At 41.1% G+C, this 21,345-nt stretch overlaps 2 protein-coding genes across 2 annotated transcripts; one reads left to right on the top strand and one right to left on the bottom strand.

Annotated features, from left to right (window-relative positions):
- Positions 1 to 71: 71 nt before the first annotated feature.
- Positions 72 to 4,019, bottom strand: LRRC52 (leucine rich repeat containing 52). Its single transcript, XM_005147140.2, has 2 exons — positions 3,395 to 4,019; positions 72 to 322 (listed from the first exon to the last, which is right to left on the bottom strand). Exons 1-2 carry the CDS (start codon positions 4,017 to 4,019, stop codon positions 72 to 74), a joined length of 876 nt encoding a protein of 291 aa, XP_005147197.1.
- A 918-nt stretch (positions 4,020 to 4,937) lies between these two features.
- NUF2 (NUF2 component of NDC80 kinetochore complex) lies at positions 4,938 to 20,865 on the top strand. Its single transcript, XM_005147069.3, has 13 exons — positions 4,938 to 5,107; positions 7,153 to 7,227; positions 8,498 to 8,574; positions 9,244 to 9,305; positions 10,207 to 10,304; positions 10,897 to 10,970; positions 13,356 to 13,452; positions 14,493 to 14,555; positions 15,388 to 15,525; positions 16,515 to 16,655; positions 17,427 to 17,602; positions 19,426 to 19,561; positions 20,612 to 20,865. The coding sequence occupies exons 1-13, from the start codon at positions 4,985 to 4,987 to the stop codon at positions 20,759 to 20,761; spliced, it is 1,410 nt and encodes a 469-aa protein (XP_005147126.1). The 5' UTR covers positions 4,938 to 4,984; the 3' UTR covers positions 20,762 to 20,865.
- The last annotated feature ends 480 nt before the right edge of the window (positions 20,866 to 21,345 follow it).

Genomic DNA, 21,345 nt, shown 5'->3' with positions numbered 1-21,345 from the left:
TCATGTAAGAAATGAGGCAGGAAGGGTCTGCCTTTAGTTCCCATGAGTTCAGAAGGGTTTGTAGGGTGATCTTAAGTGACTGTGTCTTCTTCTTCCTCCTCCTCTCCCTTTGAAATGTGGACTTCGTAGATGAAAGCACAGATGCCAGCCAGCCAGGCTGCCACAGTGCCAGCAAAGAATATGCAGAAGCCAGCAAGACACAGAAAGATATAGTCTTGCTTGTACAGCTGGGTCAGACAGTTGAACCGGAGCTGTGCTTCCACTGCAGGCATTTTCAGGGCACGCAAGCTTTCTGGGGTATAGCAGGTGACATTGTCAGCATCTGCAGAGGGAAAAGCAGAAGCAAGACTCTTGACTGTGTCTTAAGTGTTAGTGAACAGGAGTCCTGCCAGAAAAATGATGGAGGAGAGTGAAAAGTGTTTACAGATTTCACACCCCTCTCTCCCCACAGTTGAGGTAAAACCAGACAGGCAGATCCTTGCCAAACCCTTGCCCAACCACAACTGCCAGATTGCCTGAATGATTTTTGTGGTGTTGCCTCCATACATAGGAAAATACTACCTGTTGGATTGTGTCACTGTGGCAAATTGCTGCCCCTGCATTGCTCATCTCTGCTGATTAAGCACTTTTATTTTAATATAAGAGAACTTGTGTGTTTTTTTTTAATCTCAAACACCTTCTGAAGGGATACAATCTAAATTAAGCTGGAATAACAAGGCTTGTGTGCATTTGACAATTAGAGTGGTTTGCAGTTAGGCATGAGAAACCAGTGGTTAGTAGTTTGCATGAGAAACTTAACATGAGCCAACAGTGTGCACTTGCAGCCCAGAAAGCCAACCGTATCCTGAGCTGCATCAAAAGGAACGTGGCCAGCAGGACAAAGGAGGTGATCCTGCCCCTCTACTCTGCTCTCGTGAGACCTCACTTGGAGTATTGTGTGCCATTCTGGTGTCCTCACCATAAAAAAGACATGGAACTGTTGGAACAAGTCCAGAGGAGGGCCACGAGGATGACCAGGGGACTGGAGCACCTCTCATATGAAGACAGGCTGAGAAAGTTGGGGCTGTTCAGCCTGGAGAAGGCCGCATGGAGACCTCATAGCAGCCTTCCAGTATCTGAAGAGGGCCTACAGGGATGCTGGTGAGGGGCTATTCATTAGGGACTGTAGTGACAGGACAAGGGGTAACAGGTTCAAACTTAAACAGGGGCAGTTTAGATTGGATATAAGGAGGAAGTTCTTTACTGTGAGGGTGGTGAGGCACTGGAATGGGTTGCCCAGGGAGGTTGTGAGTGCTCTATCCCTGTCAGTGTTCAAGGCCCAGTTGGACAAAGCCAACATGGTGTCAGGTGTCCCTGCCCATGGCAGGGGGGTTGGAACTAGATGATCTTAAGGTCCTTTTTAACGCTAACTATTCTATGATTCTAAGGCTGAGCATGGTAAAACCACCATCTCCTGATGGCTGTGAAAGCACAGGGTGCTCTTGGCTGTAGCTCTCCCCTTGCTGGGCAGGTTTTGTGTTCCCCAGAGCAGACACAGGCTGGTCACTACTTGATACATGGGGTAGATGGACCTGAGAGAAGGGGAGCAGTGGAGAGGAGGAGGGTTCAGTGTGTTATCTCTGATCTTACTGCTAAGATCAGTAACAGTACTTTATACTGTTCCATAACTGCCTGTAACTTGCATGTGGAAAATAAAAAACTTTACTGTCTATAGGTAGCTTACTACATCTAATAAGACACAGAGATGCCCTTAATTTGGTTCTGTCCTAACATCAGCTTCCATTTGCCCTTCCCATTTTATTCCTTGAGCTCTTTTGTGGCCATTTCTTACTTGATGGACAGACTTTCTCAAACAATTTCTCTTTTGCTGCTCTATCTCTATTGTGTCCTGCATTACTGAAAGGCAAGCTTTCTTCATCAGTATGTGCTCTGCTGTGTTCCTTGGCAGTTTGGAAGAATTGAGTTCATGTGCTGCAGCTGCAGAACAAAGCTTTGCCCTTGGGACCAGTGTTTTCCTGGGAAAGAGAACTGTCAATTAATCCTGCCTCATAAACACTCAATGTCTATGGCCCAGTTGCAGAATCTCTCAGTATGATGGGAAAGAGCTGATTTCGGAATCCCAGGTGAAGTCTTGCAGACTCTCTTTTCAAGAAATGGCTTTTATTCAGCAGCAAGCTGCACTGTGCTGCTGCAGCTCATGGGACTCTATGCTCACCTGCATTATGCATACATTTCCTATTTTGGAAAACATAAATGTGCAAATTTCCTTTGAGGTGCTGGAGGAATAGTGGGAACCCTATAGAGCCTTCCAGCCATAAGGATACAGATGTTTTTCTGAGCACAATTTGTGTTCTGTTTCACTCTGACCATGAAACGTCAGCTGGGACCCAAACCAGAGCTCCCATGGGGACAGCAAAATGTCCTTCTCTGACTTCTGAGCACTGAGTCACATTTGGTACAGAGAATCAGTCAAATGTACCTGCTGTGAGGGGTGAGGAGCACAGTCACAGCTGGAGGTTCCAGTATTTGTAATTTTTATCTGTCTTAGCATAACAGCTGCTATACTATTAAGGCAAAGTGCATTGTGTACACTCTTCATTGTATGGTAAAGGGCCATCAGGGATCAGGGTGTGATCAAAGCACCATAAGAAGTCAGCAGCAAAATTCTCACTGGTTGTCACACTACCCAAACTTTTCCCAGAGACTATGTCAGTGAGAGATGACAGCAGAATAGCTGACTGGCTTTCAGCCTGGCTTTGTTTTCAGCATCGAGTGGAATTGCTGCTTGTAGGGGTTGTGTGGATGAGGTCTGCCTGCCAGGGACATTGTGTGGGAAGAGGCTAGCGGAAGGTGTTTGAGTTGTAAGGAACACTGGTGGATGATGAGAGCTCAGGGCTGGAGAGGCTGCCCTCAGTAGGTCAGAACAGAGGCAGCATTTCCGCAGAGAGAGGGGGCTCAACTGATCGTTACACACACACACAGATACTGTGGCAGTACTAAGGATCAGAGCAGGAGATGCAGAAAATTCAGCAACAGTTTTCCCAGGGTTTATTCCCCAGAACAGTGTTGGGTTCCTCATTCTTGGCACTGCAATCACAAGGTACTGTGACTTGCAGGCACCTTCTGAGGCTGAAACCAGACATTTTAGAGCAATAACAATGTTCTAGCTATAAGGTCCACTTTACTGGCTGTCCTGAGGGTGTGAGCAAGTGTGACTCTGTGGGTAGAGCACATGTAACCCAGCTGCTCATATTTGTGTTTTGCACAACACCAAAGGATGGGACATGCAGTGACACACACCTGACCTGAAGTTTTGAGAAAGAACAGAGGGCCCTCTCCATTCCACACAGATCTGCAACAGGGAGAAGAGAGGTCCTGTTCACAGAGCCCTCACCTGGAAAATGAATGTTGCTCTCTGTCATCCAAGTGACAAAGTCCAGAAATGAACAGTTGCAGTGCCACAGGTTGTTACTGAGGCCCAGAAACCTCAGGTTGGGCAGGTCTTGGACCGTGCTGGTGTCTAGGAATGTTAAGCCTGTCCGGCTCACATCCAGGTGTCTCAGCCAGGTGTTGTTGGCAAAAGCATCCTTCTCAATGGCCACAAGGTTGGGATTGTCTGAGATCTTCAGTACCACCAGGCTGAGGAGGTGTGAGAAGGTGCTGAAAGTGACCTGTGTGAGACTGTTGAAGCTGAGGTCCAGGTAGACAAGTTTGGCCACACCAATGAAAGTGAAATCCAGGTCATGCCCTAAGAGGTTCTTCTTGCAGTCCAGATAGACCAAGTCAGCCAGGAAGCTCAATTCCACTGCGGGCAGGTACGAGATGTTGTTTGCTGCCAGAATCAGCTGCCTGGTATCCAGCGGGATGGCCTCAGGGAACTCTTGCAACTGCTGCCCTGTGCAGTTCACTTCCAGGTACTGACAACTACAGCTTCTCGGGCAGTTGATCTTCTCTGATGACATCCCCATCCCTAAAAGAAACATAAGGTTCAGGGGCAGTGGTCTACCTGAGGGAGACATGGTCTTTTTGGGGACTGCAAGGAGCCCTATGGAAGCTGCCTTACTGTCACAGCCATGCCAAGGATGTGTCTGGCTGCAAGGTTGTCAGGAAGCACTTTGTGTCCGTGACTCACCTGACTCTTTGGCAGAGTGCCCAGCTGGAAACTGAGCCGGGTTTCTGGTGCAGAACAGTGGCTGGAGTTTCTCCGTATCACACTTTGTGCCAGATGACACCTCTGTATCAACTGCTTTCAAAAGCTGCCTAGCTTCAGGAGCAGTGCTGTGACCTTGCTGGCTGAGCAGGTGCTGCTTTCTGCTGGAGGTGCAGAGGACACGTGCATTGGATGAGAGCATCAAAACTGCACAAAACAACCCCGAACAGTGCAAATTTTGTCATAAATTATGTCAAACTGCAAGAGGTGATGATTGGTACTAATTAAGTGAGAGCCCTGTGCAATGCTGCACTGGATTGGCCTTAGCTCCTCTCAGGAGTCGGGAGAAGGTAACTAAGGAGGTTTTTTTTTCAGAAGCATTTTTACCAAGGACAAGTTTTCCACAGGTGCCTCAGTTCCCTCTGACTTGGGCCATGCTGCTCCTCTGCCTGCCCACCCGTACGCAGGAGGACCTGCCCTGCTCCTGGGAGAACGCCTCCGGTGGTAGGTGCTCTTGCAGCGTTCAGCACCACAAGCCAGCTGCTGGCGGCCTTCCAAACCCCGCAGCCAGAGAGGTGCGAGGCCACCGCCGCTCCCTCTGCTGCCACAGCCATGACAGCGACTCCGCTCCCACCAACCACCTCAGGCGACCCCACCCCGAGGCGCCAACGGCCGCCGAGCGCCGGGGCCTAACCAAAGCCCGCCCCCTCCCGCCGGCGTGGTCGTGGATTGGTCATTGGCGTGTTGCGCGTGACGCGGCGCTGTGGCGGGGGAGTTGCCCGCCAGATTCAAGCTGAGCGGCCGTTGGCGGTGTGGTGGTTGTCCTGTTTCGGGATGGAGGCGCTCACTTTTCCTCAATACACCCCCGACGATATCATCACTTACCTCCGCGGCCTCATCCTAACCGGCGCCGAGGCCCGGAACCTGGTCAAGGGCGACGTGTTTGGCAACCCTAAGGTGCGTGAGAGTGTTTGGAGGAGGCTGCGGCCTGCAGTGGTGGGGCGGGAGTGGCAGGGGGAGCCCATCCCTGGCAGTGTTCAGGGTCAGGTTGGACGGGGCTTTGGAGCAACCTGGTCTAGTGAAAGGTGTTCCTGCCTGTGGCAGGGGGGTTGAAACTAGATGATCTTTAGGGTCCTTCCCAATCCAAACTATTCTATGATTCTAAATAAACTCTAGCCAGGATGATAAGCTAAAAAGCTGATATTACTTTATTACTGTACCAGGTGCATGGGGGTTTGCTCTGCTTGTCATGCACACCAGGAAGAGACAGATTACATCTTATGTAGCTGTATTATGCACGTATTAATCATAATTTCATGAAATGTCCATCCAATTTCTGTTACTCATTGCATATCATAATTTGGGTAGATAAGGCCATGGTGCAGGTGCTGTTGAATTTGAGGAGTGGTCTCTGAGAATTGTGGTAGTCGACTGGGGAGAAATATCCCCACTCATTTTACCTTTATTATGGAAACCTGTTAATTAAGAACATTAGGATGTTTGTTTAGTTTTGCCAGTTAACTACATGTTCTTCTTTGGGTGTATTTACCACCTTGATAGGCTCCTTTAGCTGTTTTCTTTTGCAGCTGTTTATCTGTTTCTCAGGCCTTATCCAAAGGAAAAAGACCCACACTGATTCGAAAGAAGACATCTGGTCCTCTTGTTCCATGCCCTCATTACTTTGAGAGTTCTTATAGCCTTGCCCATATGTCTCTATACACGATTAAATACTTGTTCAGTTTGGTATCAGGTGTTTCCCCAGCTTGCATGATCTTTGGTGTGCAGCTATGCCTTCTAAGTGAGGTGATTTGTTTTTCTGATGTGACAGGTTAGTCTTATAGGAGTTACAGGGTTAAACCTACAGCTTCTCTCTTCAGCTTGAGAGAAGCTTGCTCAAGTCTCAGCAGGAAGGTGGTGAGGGTTTGAACATGGACATACATGGAAGTAAAGAGCCTGTCTTTCTCTGTTTTGTGGGAACTAGGTTAAAATAGCCACTGTTTAGTACAGTGTCATAGTTTCAACAGCTTAGTTGATCACCTAATGCTTTTAAACCAATGCTGTAAAAAAAACAAATAAAAAAACCCTCCCTGCTCCACCCCCTTTTTTTTTTCTTGTGTCTGTCTGACTGTGTTAGAACAGACTTGTAGTGTCCTTGACAAAAGCAAAGTGACTTTAAAGTTGAATTGATGTACTGTGTGATTCTTTGTGCTGTTAGGTAAGTGCTTGTGCCTGCTGGAGGAGGAGGCTGGCCCTGCTTGGTTAGGGAATGATGAGATGATTGTTTTTAAGAAGTGAGATTGATTTGAATTGATCATGGTTCAGTGCTGTAAATGAATAACTGGCCTGTAGGTATTTTCTGCCACTCCATTTTAATAACAGGATGAAGGGTGCCCTTGCTATGGGATTTATATGTGCTGTGACCTTTTTCAGATTTTGGTGTCACCTGTTTTGAAAACTGATCAGTGGGCAGTGATATAATGAAAAACAATGCATAGCTGTGGTAGGTAGGGCTATAGCTGTCCAGTTCTTGCTGTTTCTTATAACTGTATTATGAGATAGTAATGCTTGAACTGCAAACTATTGGAATGTAAAACTTGTTAGTCTTCTGGCTCTTGTAATGAAAACTTGTCAGTCTTCATGGCCTGGTCTGGAATCCCTGAATAATCAATCATGTGGAATAAACAGAGTATTTATTAATTAGGGACTGTAGTGATAGGACAAGGGGTAACAGATTAAAACTTAACCAGGGGAGGTTTATATTGGATCTAAGGAAGAAATTCTTTACTGTTAGGGTGGTGAGGCACTGGAATGGGTTGCCCAGGGAAGTTGTGAATGCTCCATCCCTGACAGTGTTCAAGGCCAGGTTGGACAGAGCCTTGGGCAGCATGGTTTAGTGTGAGGTGTCCCTGCCCATGGCAGGGGGGTTGGAACTAAATGATCTTAAGGTCCTTTCCACCTGTAATTATTCTATGATTCTAATACTGATTCATGTCCTCTTGCAGCTTGAAGTTTTACATATGATTTACATGAGAGTCCTGCAGAAAGTATGTGGAATTCGTCTGGAGCATTTTTACATGGTATGTCTGTAGTGGCAGGTGTAAGGAAATGTGAAAGAAATAATTGCACATAATAAACTAAATGTTGGTTTCATTCTCTAACTATCAAATTGGAAGTAGTTTGCTGTTCTGTATATTGTCATTGCATGAGTGGGATCTTGGCATCTTGGGGATCTTGGGAGCATCATTTTTGGGCTGTTGCTGGGGCCTTGCTGATCATGTCTGAGAAGATGTAGAAGTTGGCTTCAGCTCAATATACTTTTAGAAATAGTGGTTTTGTGGGTGTGCTGCCTCTGGGTTGTTTGTTTATTATTCATGGAAAAGAGACTCCCTTTTCCACTAGAGAGACTAGTGGGCATGAAAAGGAGCTCACACTGTAGGCTGTGAGGACAGGCTTTGTGGAGAACCCTCTACTTCTGCAGTTAAACTGTGAAGTGGGTGCTGGAAATGTCTGTAATATCCAGGAGGGACTGGACAAGCTTATGAAGGAATACCATCTCTGGCCTTGAAAACATATACTTGCTCCTTAGGCATCTGCCTTTGGTTTTGGCTGGAGGAAGATCTTTGCTTTGCTTAGTTGTTAGACAGGTATACAAGGAACGTAAATATTGCTTTTAATGTTTTATCATCTCCATTTTTCCATTAACTGAGAGGAAAATAAGGAGAAGTGCAGCTGGATGTTAACTGTTACCTTGCTGATTAACAATTTATCTTCTGTCTGTGTCAAACAAGAACTGATTCCTAAGTGAGGATAAATAGTAATGTCTTATGCCATTTTTGAATAAACTGAAAAGGAAGATAATATATGCACAAGATGTCATTGCCTCTAAAGAATCAAGTTATTAACTGGGATACTAATACAGTATGAGGCTTAAAATATCAGAAATGAGTGGCACTGTACCCCTCCTGCTGCCTTCTGATTTCTTAAAACAGTCGAGTGTGTGAATTTCAAGATGTTTAAGGGAAGAGTTTTATGGTGTTAAGTATGTAATGCTGGGATTGTCTTTCTGCAGTTTTGAATAAAATAAAATGGAGGGTTTTGATTGAATTCCAGAGTTTGTAATGTTGCTGCCTTAGTTACTATTGTCATCTTACAATTTGACCAGCCAAAACTGACACTTAAAATAGGCTGCTCTTAACTTGATGGCGTTATTCAGCCTCCAGCATGTTTTCCATAGAGAGATGGGGAGACAATACTTGGTGTTTAATCTCTTTGAATTCTTTTGGAAACAGACCTGTGTAGTTTTTGGTTAAATATTCTATACTTATGTATTGACTCTTCATTTTTTAGATGCCACTCAACACAAGTGTAATGTATCCACAAATATTTGAAGGCTTTCTACCTGTTTGTAACTTGTATATTCACATGTAAGTAGAAGATGTTGCATCTGTTCAGTTGCAATTCCTTGTAAAGGTCCAATTAACCAAAAGCAGTGGGGCTTCATGCCTTTTCACTGATGCTGGTTCCACTGTTGGTTCTGAGCAATGTGAAATTTGCAGATGAACAGGAGACAGCAGTATTTAATAGACTAAAGTTCTCAGCAGGCAGCTATCTTGTCAAAATGAATGTGTTAACTAAATAATCCAGCCTTGCCAAGGTGGATATACTTCAGCCAGGAGGTCATCATTATGCCTAGAAGAGGGATCTTAAGTACCTTGTTTAAAGCTGCTGCCTGAATCCTGTGTAGATTCTTTGTTGGAATGAGTTGTGTGTTAGACTGTAAGCTTAGCTTCAGTTGTAAAGGGAGAATAGACTAACAGTTAAGTCTAGGAATTCCTGATTAGCATAAGAACTTGTTCTAGAGGCAAGTATTTTGTCTATAGAAAAGTTTTTGAGATGATAGATATGCAAATTTTTAATGCTAATCAATGTGTGAAGTCATACTGTGCCATTCTTCTGAGACTTAATGTGGTCTGTGCTTCCTGTATGTGTGCTCTGGTATTAGAGGGACAAGATCCATTTTGTAGTAAATGGGTATAGCACAAAAGCAGAATAATGTTTATTGCAGATAAAGTTGTATTTTGTTTTCCTTTCAGGGAGCGGTTACTTCCGGTGTGCCAGATTAATGATTTTCAAATTGCTGATGTCTTAAACCCAAGTAAGCAAGAGCACTGTAATCCTTGTGTTTCCTGGGGTGTTAGGTGTTGCTTGATATCCAGACATAGCCAAATGGGCATCTAGTATGGGGAACTGTTCATGGCTTCCATCTTCTGATGGTTGCTGTGGCCCTGAGACAAGCTGGTTATAATGAGCAGTTCTCCTCCTGCAGTTTATGTATGCTAATCCAGTTAAGTAATTGAGGGGAGTTTTGAATGCTAGAAGTCTGTTGAACTGCTGGCCTAGAGAGTGGACTGTGACATACTTGAAATGCTGTACGAATAGATGATAATTAAAATTACCTTTGCAGCTATGGAATGCCATAGGATTTATTATGCTGATACTTGTGTAGGAAGCAACTGAATTTTTGTTTCACCCTTTTTAATACCTAGCTGTGGTAATTCAGGTACAACACAAACAAAATAGAAGAGGCTATCCTGAGGAACTTTTGGCTCTGTCTTGTCTAAGACATCCTAGGCCGTTGTAATCATATTCCTCAAAGTTTGCTTGGAATAGAGCTGAAGAGCTCCTGCAGTTCTAACTGCTGTCTTAGGGTAGCCTGAGTTACAGTGAGGTTCTGTCTTCAGAGTTGTAGTTGAAGGTTGGCACTCTTTCTCCCTGACTTCTGTTTTAGTGGGAGGCTGTACGTTAATAGGTAGTTTCTAAGATGCCATTTCTATTTGTTAAATTGCTTGGAATTGCTAGGACACTGTAAGTTCATAGTTTGATGCTAGGTTTTGTGTAGTCTGTGAAACCTTTGCAAGGTGAGCAGGAGAAGAACTAATTTGGATTTTATTGTTCTATAATTTTTACCTCTTTGAATTAAGTTTTTCCAACTTTTCCTAAGGAGTTGCAGTACATGTGAAAACCAGCATAGTGATGGCTTGCAATTTCTATTTCAGAAACAAAGAGGACAGTTCGCTTCTTGAGTGGTATTCTCAACTTCATGCATTTCAGAGAATCTCGACGTGAGGTCTACTTGGAGTTACAACAGAACTATGTAAGAATGGGTGCCATGTTGCTCTAGATACCTACTTAAAGATAATTAATGTTAACCTAGAACTGGGAGCATAAAGGCTATACTTTTTAACTGCATGTTTATGTAACACATCGGAATCTTAAATATAGCCAAGTAATACAGGAAGGTAGCAGTTTAATATTGCGTGAAATTTGTACAACTATACTGCATGTTATAAGCATACACAGCTATTGTAAATGGTTAAAGAGCCTTTGCAAAGCTCATAAAGAAACTTCTCAGTGTAGAAGAGTGGATGAGCTTGTCAATGTTGTAAAGATTTCTTGATGACCATGGCTAAGTTGTTTCTTGAGCTATTACCTGATTTATTTTTTTGTTCAGTAACTTATTTGATAGTTTAGCCTGATAAGCAAAGGTCTCACACCCTGCATTATTTGAGAAAGATAGATGTACAGGCAGTGGACTGAGTTGCCGGTGTCTCCTCTTCTGAATATCTCAGAAGTTCCTAGATGGTGCATTTTGTGTGAAATAATGATGAGCAGGGCCCTAATAGAAGCCCAAAGAGAAACTATATTCCTCTAAAATAAAAATATATCTCTGAAAATTTAATTTGTAGAAAGCAGCTATGGAGAAACACCAACAACTGGAAACTGCAAATCGGGAGGCAGCAGCAAAGCTGGAGAAACTGAAGTGAGTAGGAGGAGTAAGCACCGTGAGATGCACTATGTGACTTTCTTGTTCAGTTCACACAATCTGGACATGCTCGATAGGTGGGCTCAGGCCAGTTGTATGAGGTTCAATAAGGCTAAGCACTGATGCTTGCACTTGGGTCCTGAAAACCCTGTGCAATGCTATAGGCTTGGGGAAGAATGGCTGGCGGAAAAGAACCTGGGGGTGTTGGTCGACAGCTGGCAGTATGTTCCACTGGCCAAGAAGGTCAGTAGCATCTCTATTTGTATCAGAAACAGTGTGGCCAACAGGATTAGCGAAGTGATTGTTGCCCTGTACTCGTCACTGGTGAGGGTACTCCCTGAATACTGTGTTCCGTTTTGGGCCCCTCAGGTACAAGAGAGACATTGAAGTGCTGTCTTGTACTGGAGCGGGTCCAGAGAAGGGCAACAAAGCTGCTGAAATATCTAGAAAATAAGTCTTATGAGGAGCAGCTGAGGGAACTGGGTTTGTTTAGCCTGGAGAAAAGGAGGCTCAGAGGAGACCTTATTTCCACAGCTACCTGAAAAAAGCCTATAGCAAGGTGGGGGAAATGGTCTTGAGTTGTGCTAGGGGAGGTTTAGATTAGGTGTTAGGAAATCTTTTTCCCCAAAAGGGTTGTCAAACATTGGAACAGGCTGCCCTGGAAGTGATGGAGTTTTTAAAAGATATGTAGATGTGGGGCTTAAGGATGTGGCTTAGTGGTGGACTTGGTGGTGCTAGGTTAATGGTTGGATTCTATCTCTTCCAACCTAAATGATTCTATATGGGATGCCTAAAAAGCAACTGAGTAGTTAAGCTTTGTGATTTGACAGAATTGATTGATAACTACTGGAGGAATGTTTACTTTGAACAAACTTGACTTTTCTGGCCCTTATCTGACTGTGGTGGTGTTTAGCCTTCCTGGGAAATAAGCTAGAAAATATAGAGGTGTTGCTGTTGGGTTAGTTCAGGGTTAGCTGAAGTAGTTCTACTGGTGCTAGGCTGGATGAGTTGCTGGCACAGAATAAGAATATGACTTTGAGAGCATATGGTTTCTTTGAGAGGATACTGTTTTTTGGGGACTATGGTGAAACCTTTTGCCGTTATAGTTTTTGGTGAGATGTCTTTATCTGCAATAGCTGTAGGGAGCCCATCTCTAACAGATGCATGAAGTTGTCTTCCTTAGTTATTCGACATGTTTGCCTCATTTTTCGTTTCAGGCCATTTAGTTCTTCTGCCTGTGTATTTGCATTAAGTTTTTTTTTTTTTTTGCTTGCTTGTGGATAATGGGATGAAGAGATGGCTAGTTTCCAAGATAACTTTCAAAAAAATGAGTTTTTTCTCTTATAGCTGTTCTTGGTATGTGTTAGACAGGAGGTTCTCTAGCCAGCTGTAGGTCTACTGTAATACATGCTGTTTCAATGGCAAATAATACGCAAATTTTGTAAATGAAAATCACCACAAAATTGGTCAAAGTGTTGTTCTCTTGTGCTTTGCTAAGCATGATTTTTAAACTTAGTTTACTGTTACGCTTTGTTGTGGTTTAAGCCTAGCTGATAACTTGGAACCACATAGCTGCTCATTCACTCCCCACTTTCTTCTACCTGGCTCCCAGAGTGATGGGGAGGAGAATCGAAAGAATGTAAATCCCACTAGCTGAGATAAAAACAGTCCAGTAACTAAGGTATAATACAACACTACTGCTACCACCAATAATAATGATAAGGGAAATAACAAGGGGAGAGAATAAAACTAAAAGGAGAAAAGGGAAAAAAACACAATAAACACAAGTGATGCACAATACAATTGCTTGCCACCTCCCGACTGATACCCAGCCTGACATGAGCAGTGATCTGGCCCTTCTGGGTAATTTCTCTCAGTTTATATACTAGGCATGACATGCTGTGGTATGGAATACCCCTTTGGCTAGTTTGGGTCAGGTGTCCTGTCTCTGCTTCCTCACAGCTTCCAGCGCCCCTTCTCACTGGCAGAGCATGAGATTGAAAATGTCCTTGATTAGAGTAAACATTACTTAGCAACAACTAAAAACATTGGTGTTTTCAAACTAAAATCAGTGGTGTTCCCAGACTAAAGTTTAAAGTACAGCACTGCAGCAGCTACTAAGAAGGAGAAAAATAACTGCTACTGCTGAACCCAGGACAGTATGTACCACTTCTCACCAAAATAGTTCTTTAAATTATGCTTCAACTATGGAATCTTACAAGTAAAGGAGAATAAAATGTGTTACTTGGAGACTGTCTTGACCTGTTTACTTAAGTTACTGGTTGTAAACTATTTGGAGAGAGTGATTGTTTTATCTACTGTCCTCTGTTGACCTGACTATAATTATGCTGAAATTGTCCAATATCTTCCTTTTTTGCTTAGCACTGTTCCGGTTGAACATCAAGCAGAGGTCAAGCAACTGACAGATAACATTCGAGAACTGGAACAGCTGCTAAGGCAAGACTATCGCCGAAAACAAGTACGATCTTGTTATACATTTCTCTCAGTGCCACTACAGCTTCTGATCATGGGTGTTCCTTATTTCTGTTGATTTTTTTTTTGTTTCCTGTCCTTTACTTTTACAAAGAATAAAGGGGACTTTTCTGATATAAAACAAATGTCATTGCCACTCGATGTCTTGTCTGACACCTAGCACCAACCCTTCATTTCATTTTAAGGAATGTGAAACATACTGGAAATTGGAGTTGGAGCTGAATATATACTTTTTGTACTCCCTTTCTTTTTGAAACGCATAATTACAATGACTTGGGAGATACACATCACACTTCTGAACAATAACATGAGTACATTTCCCTTTGTTTTCTCTATGAATTCAAAGAATTGGAACTGGAGGTGAGCCATGGCAGGAAATGAGGCCTAAGAAGGGTCACCAAAGGGAATGCCTAGCAAAAAGAGTAAGGTTGATTGCAGGGGTAACTTGCCAGCAATGACAACTAGCCTCTAAGGTCTAATAAGTAACTTTTTCATCTGCTTCAGAGAAAATTAAAAAAAAAAAAAGCCCACAAACCATATATAACACTAATCACAGATTTTTTTTTGTTTGCTTGTTTCTGTTTTGTGGGTGGGTGTGGGGTTTTTTGTTTTTTTTTTTTTTTATTTTAAGGCATGTCTCTACTATTAATATTATTAAGCATGTGACCTCTATATTATTTGGGACCTTGTATTAACAGATTTTTCTCAGGAACAGTGACTGTGGTGAAGAAGGTTGTGTGTGTATAATGCTGTCAGGGTCGGCATAGAATAGAACAAAGTAGTACTCTGTCTCTTATCCCTGTTCCCAGTCCCTAGTGCTCCCACAGGCTTTTGTGACAATGTTCTTTGTCCCTGTCTTTTAAGCCTTATAGGCTGCAATTTTGTTTGCCTAGTTAAAGCACTTAAAAAAAAACATAAATGGGATTTTACTTGTAGACAGTTCTGTGATAGAAAGGTAGAGGAGGCAGCAGTTATAGAGATGTTTTTTTAAAGCTTGTTGATTTTTTTTTTAATATTTTTTTTTAGACAGCTTTGCAAGAAGTGATTGCACAGAAGAAGTCAGCTATTGCAGAGAGTACCCGAAAACTGGTAAGTACACCTCTGTGTGGGGGTAGGCTGTAGCTTGCATCTCAGACCAACTAATAGATTATCTTTTTTTCTAGGATCAAATTATTCTTGGAGCTAGGTAATGTTTAGGTGGTGACTGTTATTATATATATTTTTTTATTTTTTTATTTTTTTAAACTGATTTGGTATCATACCTGCCTGCCCTGAAGTTTTACTGCAGTAACTTGTTTTGTTGGTAACTTTAAATGCACATCTCTTCAATGTAATGCTCTGTCTGTGTTCAGGAAGCTGACCTGTTAAAGGGCAAGAAATCTGGATTTCTGAGGTGCTATGGGCTTACTCTCGGTGCATAGAATGGCTAATGAGGCAGCCACTGACCTGATGGTTTTTGAGAGATTGCACAGGAAGCTTGTAGCTCTTCTACCAGATTGATACAGCTGTCTCTGAAATCATGCATAGACTACCTTGATTGCCCTAGGTGGGGGGTTCTGAAGGAGAGCACTGTTGGTAGTATGCATTAGCTGGCAGGCCTTTTGTGGAATATTAGTTAGGCACTGTTCTTGTGACTTAGTTTTGCACCTGAATAAGCATGTTAAGGGAGAAAATGGACTGTTTACTGCTTTGATTGAGAATATTAATGCTGTTTAGGGGAAATGAAAAATATATATATATTTTAGAAATTTCTAGAACTAGATGATAAGGTCCTTTCCGACCCTAACTATTCTATGATTCTAATAGAGAACAATTTAGAGAAAAGTATTTGTCTCATTGCAAGACCCTGACAAACCATGTGTCACAATTCCTCTTTGTTCACCTAGTTGCTAATATTGAAAGTATGTTTCTTGTTAACTAGAATGAGCTTAAAGTGATAATGGCTACTTTGAAAGAAGAACAAGAGCAGCTAAAATCAAAAATCGTGGAGAGTCCAGAGGAACTGAAAAATTACAAAGAAATGATGAAAGAGACTGTTAATAAACTCAAGAGATCCAAGGTAAGGTTTTTCTCTGTCTACACGAGGAGGTATTCTATTAGAAAAAGCGTGTTTTACTGAGCTGTCATAATCTAGAACTGCTGCTTGAATAACTTATACTTTTAATCATAAGTCAACAGTGGTTAGTCTGAAATTAAATCGGCTTCAGAGAAAACTGAAAGTTGGTTGTGTATGTGGCTTTGTGTTGGTGGTTTGTTTGTGTGGGGTTTTTTTTGGGGGGGGTGTTTTTTTGGGGTTTAGGGTTTTTTTTGCTTGTTTATTGCAGTCACTGCTGCTTTGTCCTCAGTGGGTAACTATTTATTTATGAAACCAGGTGTATAATTCTTGAATTTATATTATGTCTGTCTGGCTATTTGCTCTCTAGAGTTGACAGTATTTTGGCAGCTTACAAACATCCTTGGATTTGGATTATATTCTTCATAGTATTTCTGTTGTTCATTGTTTCTAAAATTCATGTCTGTCTCCACCAGTATGCTGAACACCAAGTTACCTTCCTAGTTGTTTTGGTTTTTTTGTTTTTTTTTTTTTTGTAATGTCCAGTTTTGAAATGTTTGGAGTTCATGATCACTCACACATCAGTGAAGCTTGTACCACTTTGTCTCTTAGCTAATTTTGTTCCAAAGGTGGAGGTCTTATTGCTTTTATTCCAGACATCTCTTCTTATGATGGTGTATGTAACTCTGGTTTTACCAGTATAGAATTTCTTTACAGTGTGGTTGTGCTTTTTTTAATTTCTTTTTTTTCCTGTCTTGAAAGCTTTTATAACAAGCTTGTTAGTTCAGTGTAAAACACTTGTGTGTCACTTTGTCTGTGCTTTACAAATAAATGCTCATTTTTACAAACTGAAGATCTTATTTCAGTAACTGTTAAGTACTACTAGTATATATTAAACAGTGAGGGAATGGATACAAAAGTTAATATGCATTAATACTACATAAAATAATAGCTGAGTTCTAAAGCTATTTATTAATAATCTTTTCTCTTTAAAGCAAGAAGTTATTGAGAAATATGAAGGTTATAGAGACCTAGTTGAGGTTCTGCCATCATGCCAACTGGAGGTGCAGTTATATCAAAAGAAGATGGAAAGACATGGAGCAAATGTGGAAAGACTGACCAGTATATTATCAGAGGTTAGTATCATGCAAATTTATATCAGGGTAGGGAGAAATTAATGACTAAGCAAGATAGGTGATAGTCAGTAAATGTCTGTTGTGAGAGTCCCCATTTCTCCTCTTCCCCAAAAAGGAAGAATTCAGTTAAGTTCAAAAATCTCATTCTTAAAAATGTCAGTAAAACATAGCTGCTCATGTACTATTGACCACTTTTAATAGTCAAAGCCTTTGTTGCCATAGAAACCTGACCTAAAATAGTTTGAACTGTCTTGGGGTTGTTGGTAGGAAATGATGGAAGAAGAGAATTGAGATCCAGTTTCTTCTGCCTAGAAACTAAGAGCAAAAAATTATTACTTCAGAAATTGTTATGGCTTAAATGCTTTTAACTTTATTACTAAGCTACTCTTTCCCTGATGAAAAGTTTGTCACAATACAGTACCTTGCTATTTGCTACTTGGTTTTGAGAGAATAAAATTGTTAGGAGTATTTGAAAAATGGTATGCAGTTTTTTGAGGTATTTGTATAGCATATGTTCAAACTGCCCTTAGCTAAGAGCTATAGCAGAACTCATAATTTCTGAAAATCATTCTAAGTGATGAGATCTTGTCCATTTGGATACATTTAAAATCAAATAAATACTAGGGAACTGGGATTTAACTGGGAGAATTTGTTAGCATAAGATATTCCAAAAGTAAGGAGTTAGTTCTAATTTTAGTAAACCAATAGGGTATGCTATTTTGATTTCCCCTTCCCCTCCCCCCTACTCAATTTATTACTTCTGTACTCTAGGTCAGTGATCTGGAGGACCAGCTTGAGAGTACTCAGATGGAGCTGAATAAGGGGACGACAGATGAAACATCCTTAAAGAGACTGGTCACTGCAAAACATGAGAAGCTGTCTACAGCTGAAATAAGGATACAAAAGAAGCGTGAAGATGTTGAGCAATATAAGCACACTGTATTTGAGTATGGATGAGTTGACATTTCTGTATGATGCTACTTTATGTCTTTGTTATGTGCTACTAAAGTTTGTCTGATACAAACATGTAGTTTAGCAGTGAGAAGAAAATGAGTGATGTGGGATAGCTTTGCATGAAGACCAGTAATGCTGCAGGCAGGGACTTGGGGTCTCAAATCAATAATTGCAATGTGATTTGACAGCAATTCTTTTATTGGAACACTAATTTAATTTATAATGCTTATTCTTGATTCTTTTATCTTCTTAAAGAGAATGTCACATTGGGATAATTTTCCAACTTATCAGACTTCAACAAAGCCCCATTTGCCTTTCATGAATTTTTCATAATTTCCCTTGCCACTTTTGTTCATTATCAAAGATGTTCAAGACCCATGGGGAAATGGGGCTCATATCTCAGAGGAGTATTATCCTGACATGATGCGTCTGAAACAAAAGGGAAAGTGTCATTTGATCAAAGCCTCTTAGCCCATCTACCTTCCTACCATATGCTAAAGGCAAGCTGCAAGGCAGTGTTTACAGCACAGCAGTTACTTTCTGCAGCAGCAAACTGTAATGTTGTGGCTTCACTGCAAGATTAGAGGTGCTGAACTGTTATGGAGAAAGGTTATTATATAATATTTTTTTTGTGCATACATAGGAAAGGGAATATGGAAAACTATTGGCTAGGTAGATTAACTATAGTGGAAGAGAGCTTTTTCCACAAAACTGAGAGAGTCAACTAAGATTTAGTCATGCTAATGAAACTTGTGTGGTGTGTAGAATGGCAGCAAGGTTCCCAGGCTTTCTTTTCTCCTCATCTAGTGTATAAATAAGCTAAATAAGGTTGATTAAAAGCTACTTTTACTTCAAAATAAAGAATGAAAGTAACATAATATAATGCTCTCTTATGTTAAAAGTTGCTGCAAATTAATCTTTTTAATCTTTTTAAGATATTTCCCTTAAGTGATAAAATTAAATGTTTTGATAAGCAAAAGGGGAAGGGAGGTAACCATGGTTTGAAAACAAGGGATTTTACTGGTGAATGAGAGAATATGTCCCGACTGTTCCCTTGATTTAAGAAGGTATAAGTAGGCTATTGCTATATATGAATTATTTGAGCCATTTTTTTTAGCAAAAGCAGCTGCTGGAGTTTCAACTGTAATTGTTGTACAAATGCTTAGTATAAACTGGTAGGTCTTTTTTGTGTTTGAAAATTAGCTCTCCTGTTTTCACACTAACAACTTTGCTGATTATATAGCAGCTCACAGCTGGAGCTATCTGAATTTACCTACAGGATGGGGAAATATTTAGTCTTTGGAATGCAAAGAAAATGATGGCCATATGTAGATGCATGGGCTTAGAGCTCTAATTTGGTGTGAGGTGATCTGGGGCTAAGGAGAATGTGTGACTTTATGCTGAAATATCAAGTTTAGTTATTGCTTCTAATGTGGTCCAGTGAGTTAGGCAGAGCTCTTCATTGACACCTGAGCTGTATTGACCTATACTGCATTAAGCTAAGGCAGGAAGATGCAGTGTCCATCTCTCTGTTAGGTTGTTTCCACTGGAGTCACTTGAGTTGCCTTGATTGGCAGCAACTGAAGTTCTTCAACATCCTCCTCTAACTTCACTTTGTTACACTTGCACTTCTTGTACCTAAGTTGTTCTAGTTTAAGAACTGGATTAATTTCCAAGCAAGTAAATGATATATAATATTGCTTCTAGAACCTGCTAGTTTCATGCTCATTAAATTTAAGCTTTGTTTGTGGTAGGGTTAAGTTTAATCTGGAATTAGTCAAATAGCTCAGTACTAACTTTTCCTCCCCCCCTTTAGATATTGTAACAGAGTTCAGGAGAAGAGAGATGTTGTATATGATAAAGTGATGGCCATTCAAAAAGAAATCCACCAGACAAGGTTCAAAATCCAGCAACTGAATGATAATGCTGAAAAACAAGAAAGGAAAGCTAAGGTGAGGGGTTTTTTTTTGTTTGTTTTTTTTTCCCCCTTAAATAAATCCTACTTGGTATTATCAAAACTGTTTTTTTAACTTGGGCTGTATAGATAAATGATCACTTACTGGGCCTAAAAATGAGTAGGCTGTGCAGGTGGCAGTTTGGACAGATAGTGGGAGGAAGAGTACTTCTCTTTTGTGATCTGACTGGGTTGCAAGGGCTTGTTCTTGTCTCTGCAGGCTATACAGGTGGCCCACAGAACTGGGCATTGCAGACCAGAGAATAGACTCTGGAATGTTATGATTGCCCAGTATTCTGGGAGGCAAATTTTAAACTTGCCTTCCCACCACTGCCAGGAGCAGCTATTATGCTAGTTGCATGATGCCAGTTTTTGTATCATGGTGCTTGACTTTATTTATTTACTTATTTATTTTGTTTTATTTTATTTATTTTTTCCCTTATTTGGCCCCTGGGACCTGACCTGTGAGACTTTACATTTGTGTTGTAGTGATGGGCAGTACAAGAATCCTCTCAACAGTATCCCTCAAATACTGGACCACTTGCAATGTCACAAACACTTTCTTCCTAGGCTTTCAGGAAGATGACTGTCCAGCTCAGCTTTTGAAAGGGACAGAAATCCTAATGGGTTTGAAGCAGGGGATCATAGTCTGCCTGTAGCATCTCATCCTATCTGTTTGTTATTGAAGTACTGTCCATGCTGGGAGGACAATAATGTCAGTCACAGTAGCAAAGACCTTGGTGCACAGGTTAATGAAGAATGGCGTGGTAGTAGTGTGAATGCTGGGCTAGTGCTAGTTGTTTGACCATGTTAGTATTTTGACTATTTGAATTTCAACAGGATCATGATATTGGGGTTTTGCTTGGGGCTGCTCTTATTCTTCTGGGGTTTTGTAACTTTCCTGTGCTCTGTTAATGCTAGTTCTTAAGTAAGGGATGAGGTATGTTTGAAGTCATTTGAGACCAACAGGCCACTCTCACTTAAATCCTTATAAAGCATAAATATTAACTTTGTGGATATTCCATCCACCTTCTTCTCCTCCTTCTAGGAAATATGCCTACATCTGAAGGCTTGTTTGGAGAAGCATCATGACTCTCTCATTAAGACAGCAAAGAGTTACACAGCCTCACATGAAGATAAAGTTGCTGAACTGGAGAAGGGGCTGCTCAGAGTTCAGACTTCTGGAAGTAGTTCGTAGACCTGTCTTCACTTGTATTCCACTTTCATTATGTTTATCCTTGTATCTGAACTGAAGAGCTTGTGCTTTGTGGCATGGATAATTAATAACTTGATTTTTTTTTTCACAGTGTTTATAATTATTTCACAAAATAAAATGTTAATTTTTGAAATAGTTGATATAAGGATATTTAACCCTCTCTCTCTCTTATGTCTTTTCCCCCTCCCCACTCTGTCCCAACTGACTTTGCGTAATGTTCCAATTTAAAAATTTTGGTTTGGATATTTGTAGGAATGTGTACTCCTAGAAGGTGTTGGTTTTTTGTTTGTTTGTTTTGTTTTTTTTATTTTTTTAATTGTGAAGGGTGGATGATTGAAGCCTGTATAGAGAATATCTTTCTGGTTTTGTTTAATTCTTCAACTTCTCTGACTAGCTAGAGGTGCTAGCAAATCAGTTAGGGCCAGCGAGTGATCATTGTTTCTAAAGCTTTTACTGGGGCATCAAAAACTTCTAAGGTCTTGCTCTGAAGATTTTTCTTACATTGAAGCATGTGAGACATTTTAGTGAAAGTCTGTGTTAATCTACAAGTCTTAACGAAGTACAAA

This window comes from Melopsittacus undulatus, chromosome 6 (genome assembly GCF_012275295.1).
Source record: "Melopsittacus undulatus isolate bMelUnd1 chromosome 6, bMelUnd1.mat.Z, whole genome shotgun sequence".
Lineage (NCBI taxonomy): Eukaryota > Metazoa > Chordata > Aves > Psittaciformes > Psittaculidae > Melopsittacus > Melopsittacus undulatus.
The sequence above is the reverse complement of the archived record's forward strand: the minus strand, read 5'-3'. Positions and strand labels throughout refer to the sequence as shown.

Coding starts and splice junctions, on each gene's coding strand:
- LRRC52 (XM_005147140.2), bottom strand. CDS start 4,019: ATGTCTCCCTCAGGTAGACCACTGCCCCTGAACCTTATGTTTCTTTTA. Junction 323..3,394: donor GAGCAACATTCATTTTCCAG/GTGAGGGCTCTG, acceptor TTCCCTCTGCAG/ATGCTGACAATGTCACCTGC.
- NUF2 (XM_005147069.3), top strand. CDS start 4,985: ATGGAGGCGCTCACTTTTCCTCAATACACCCCCGACGATATCATCACT. Junction 10,305..10,896: donor TGGAGTTACAACAGAACTAT/GTAAGAATGGGT, acceptor TTTAATTTGTAG/AAAGCAGCTATGGAGAAACA. Junction 16,656..17,426: donor TGACCAGTATATTATCAGAG/GTTAGTATCATG, acceptor TCTGTACTCTAG/GTCAGTGATCTGGAGGACCA.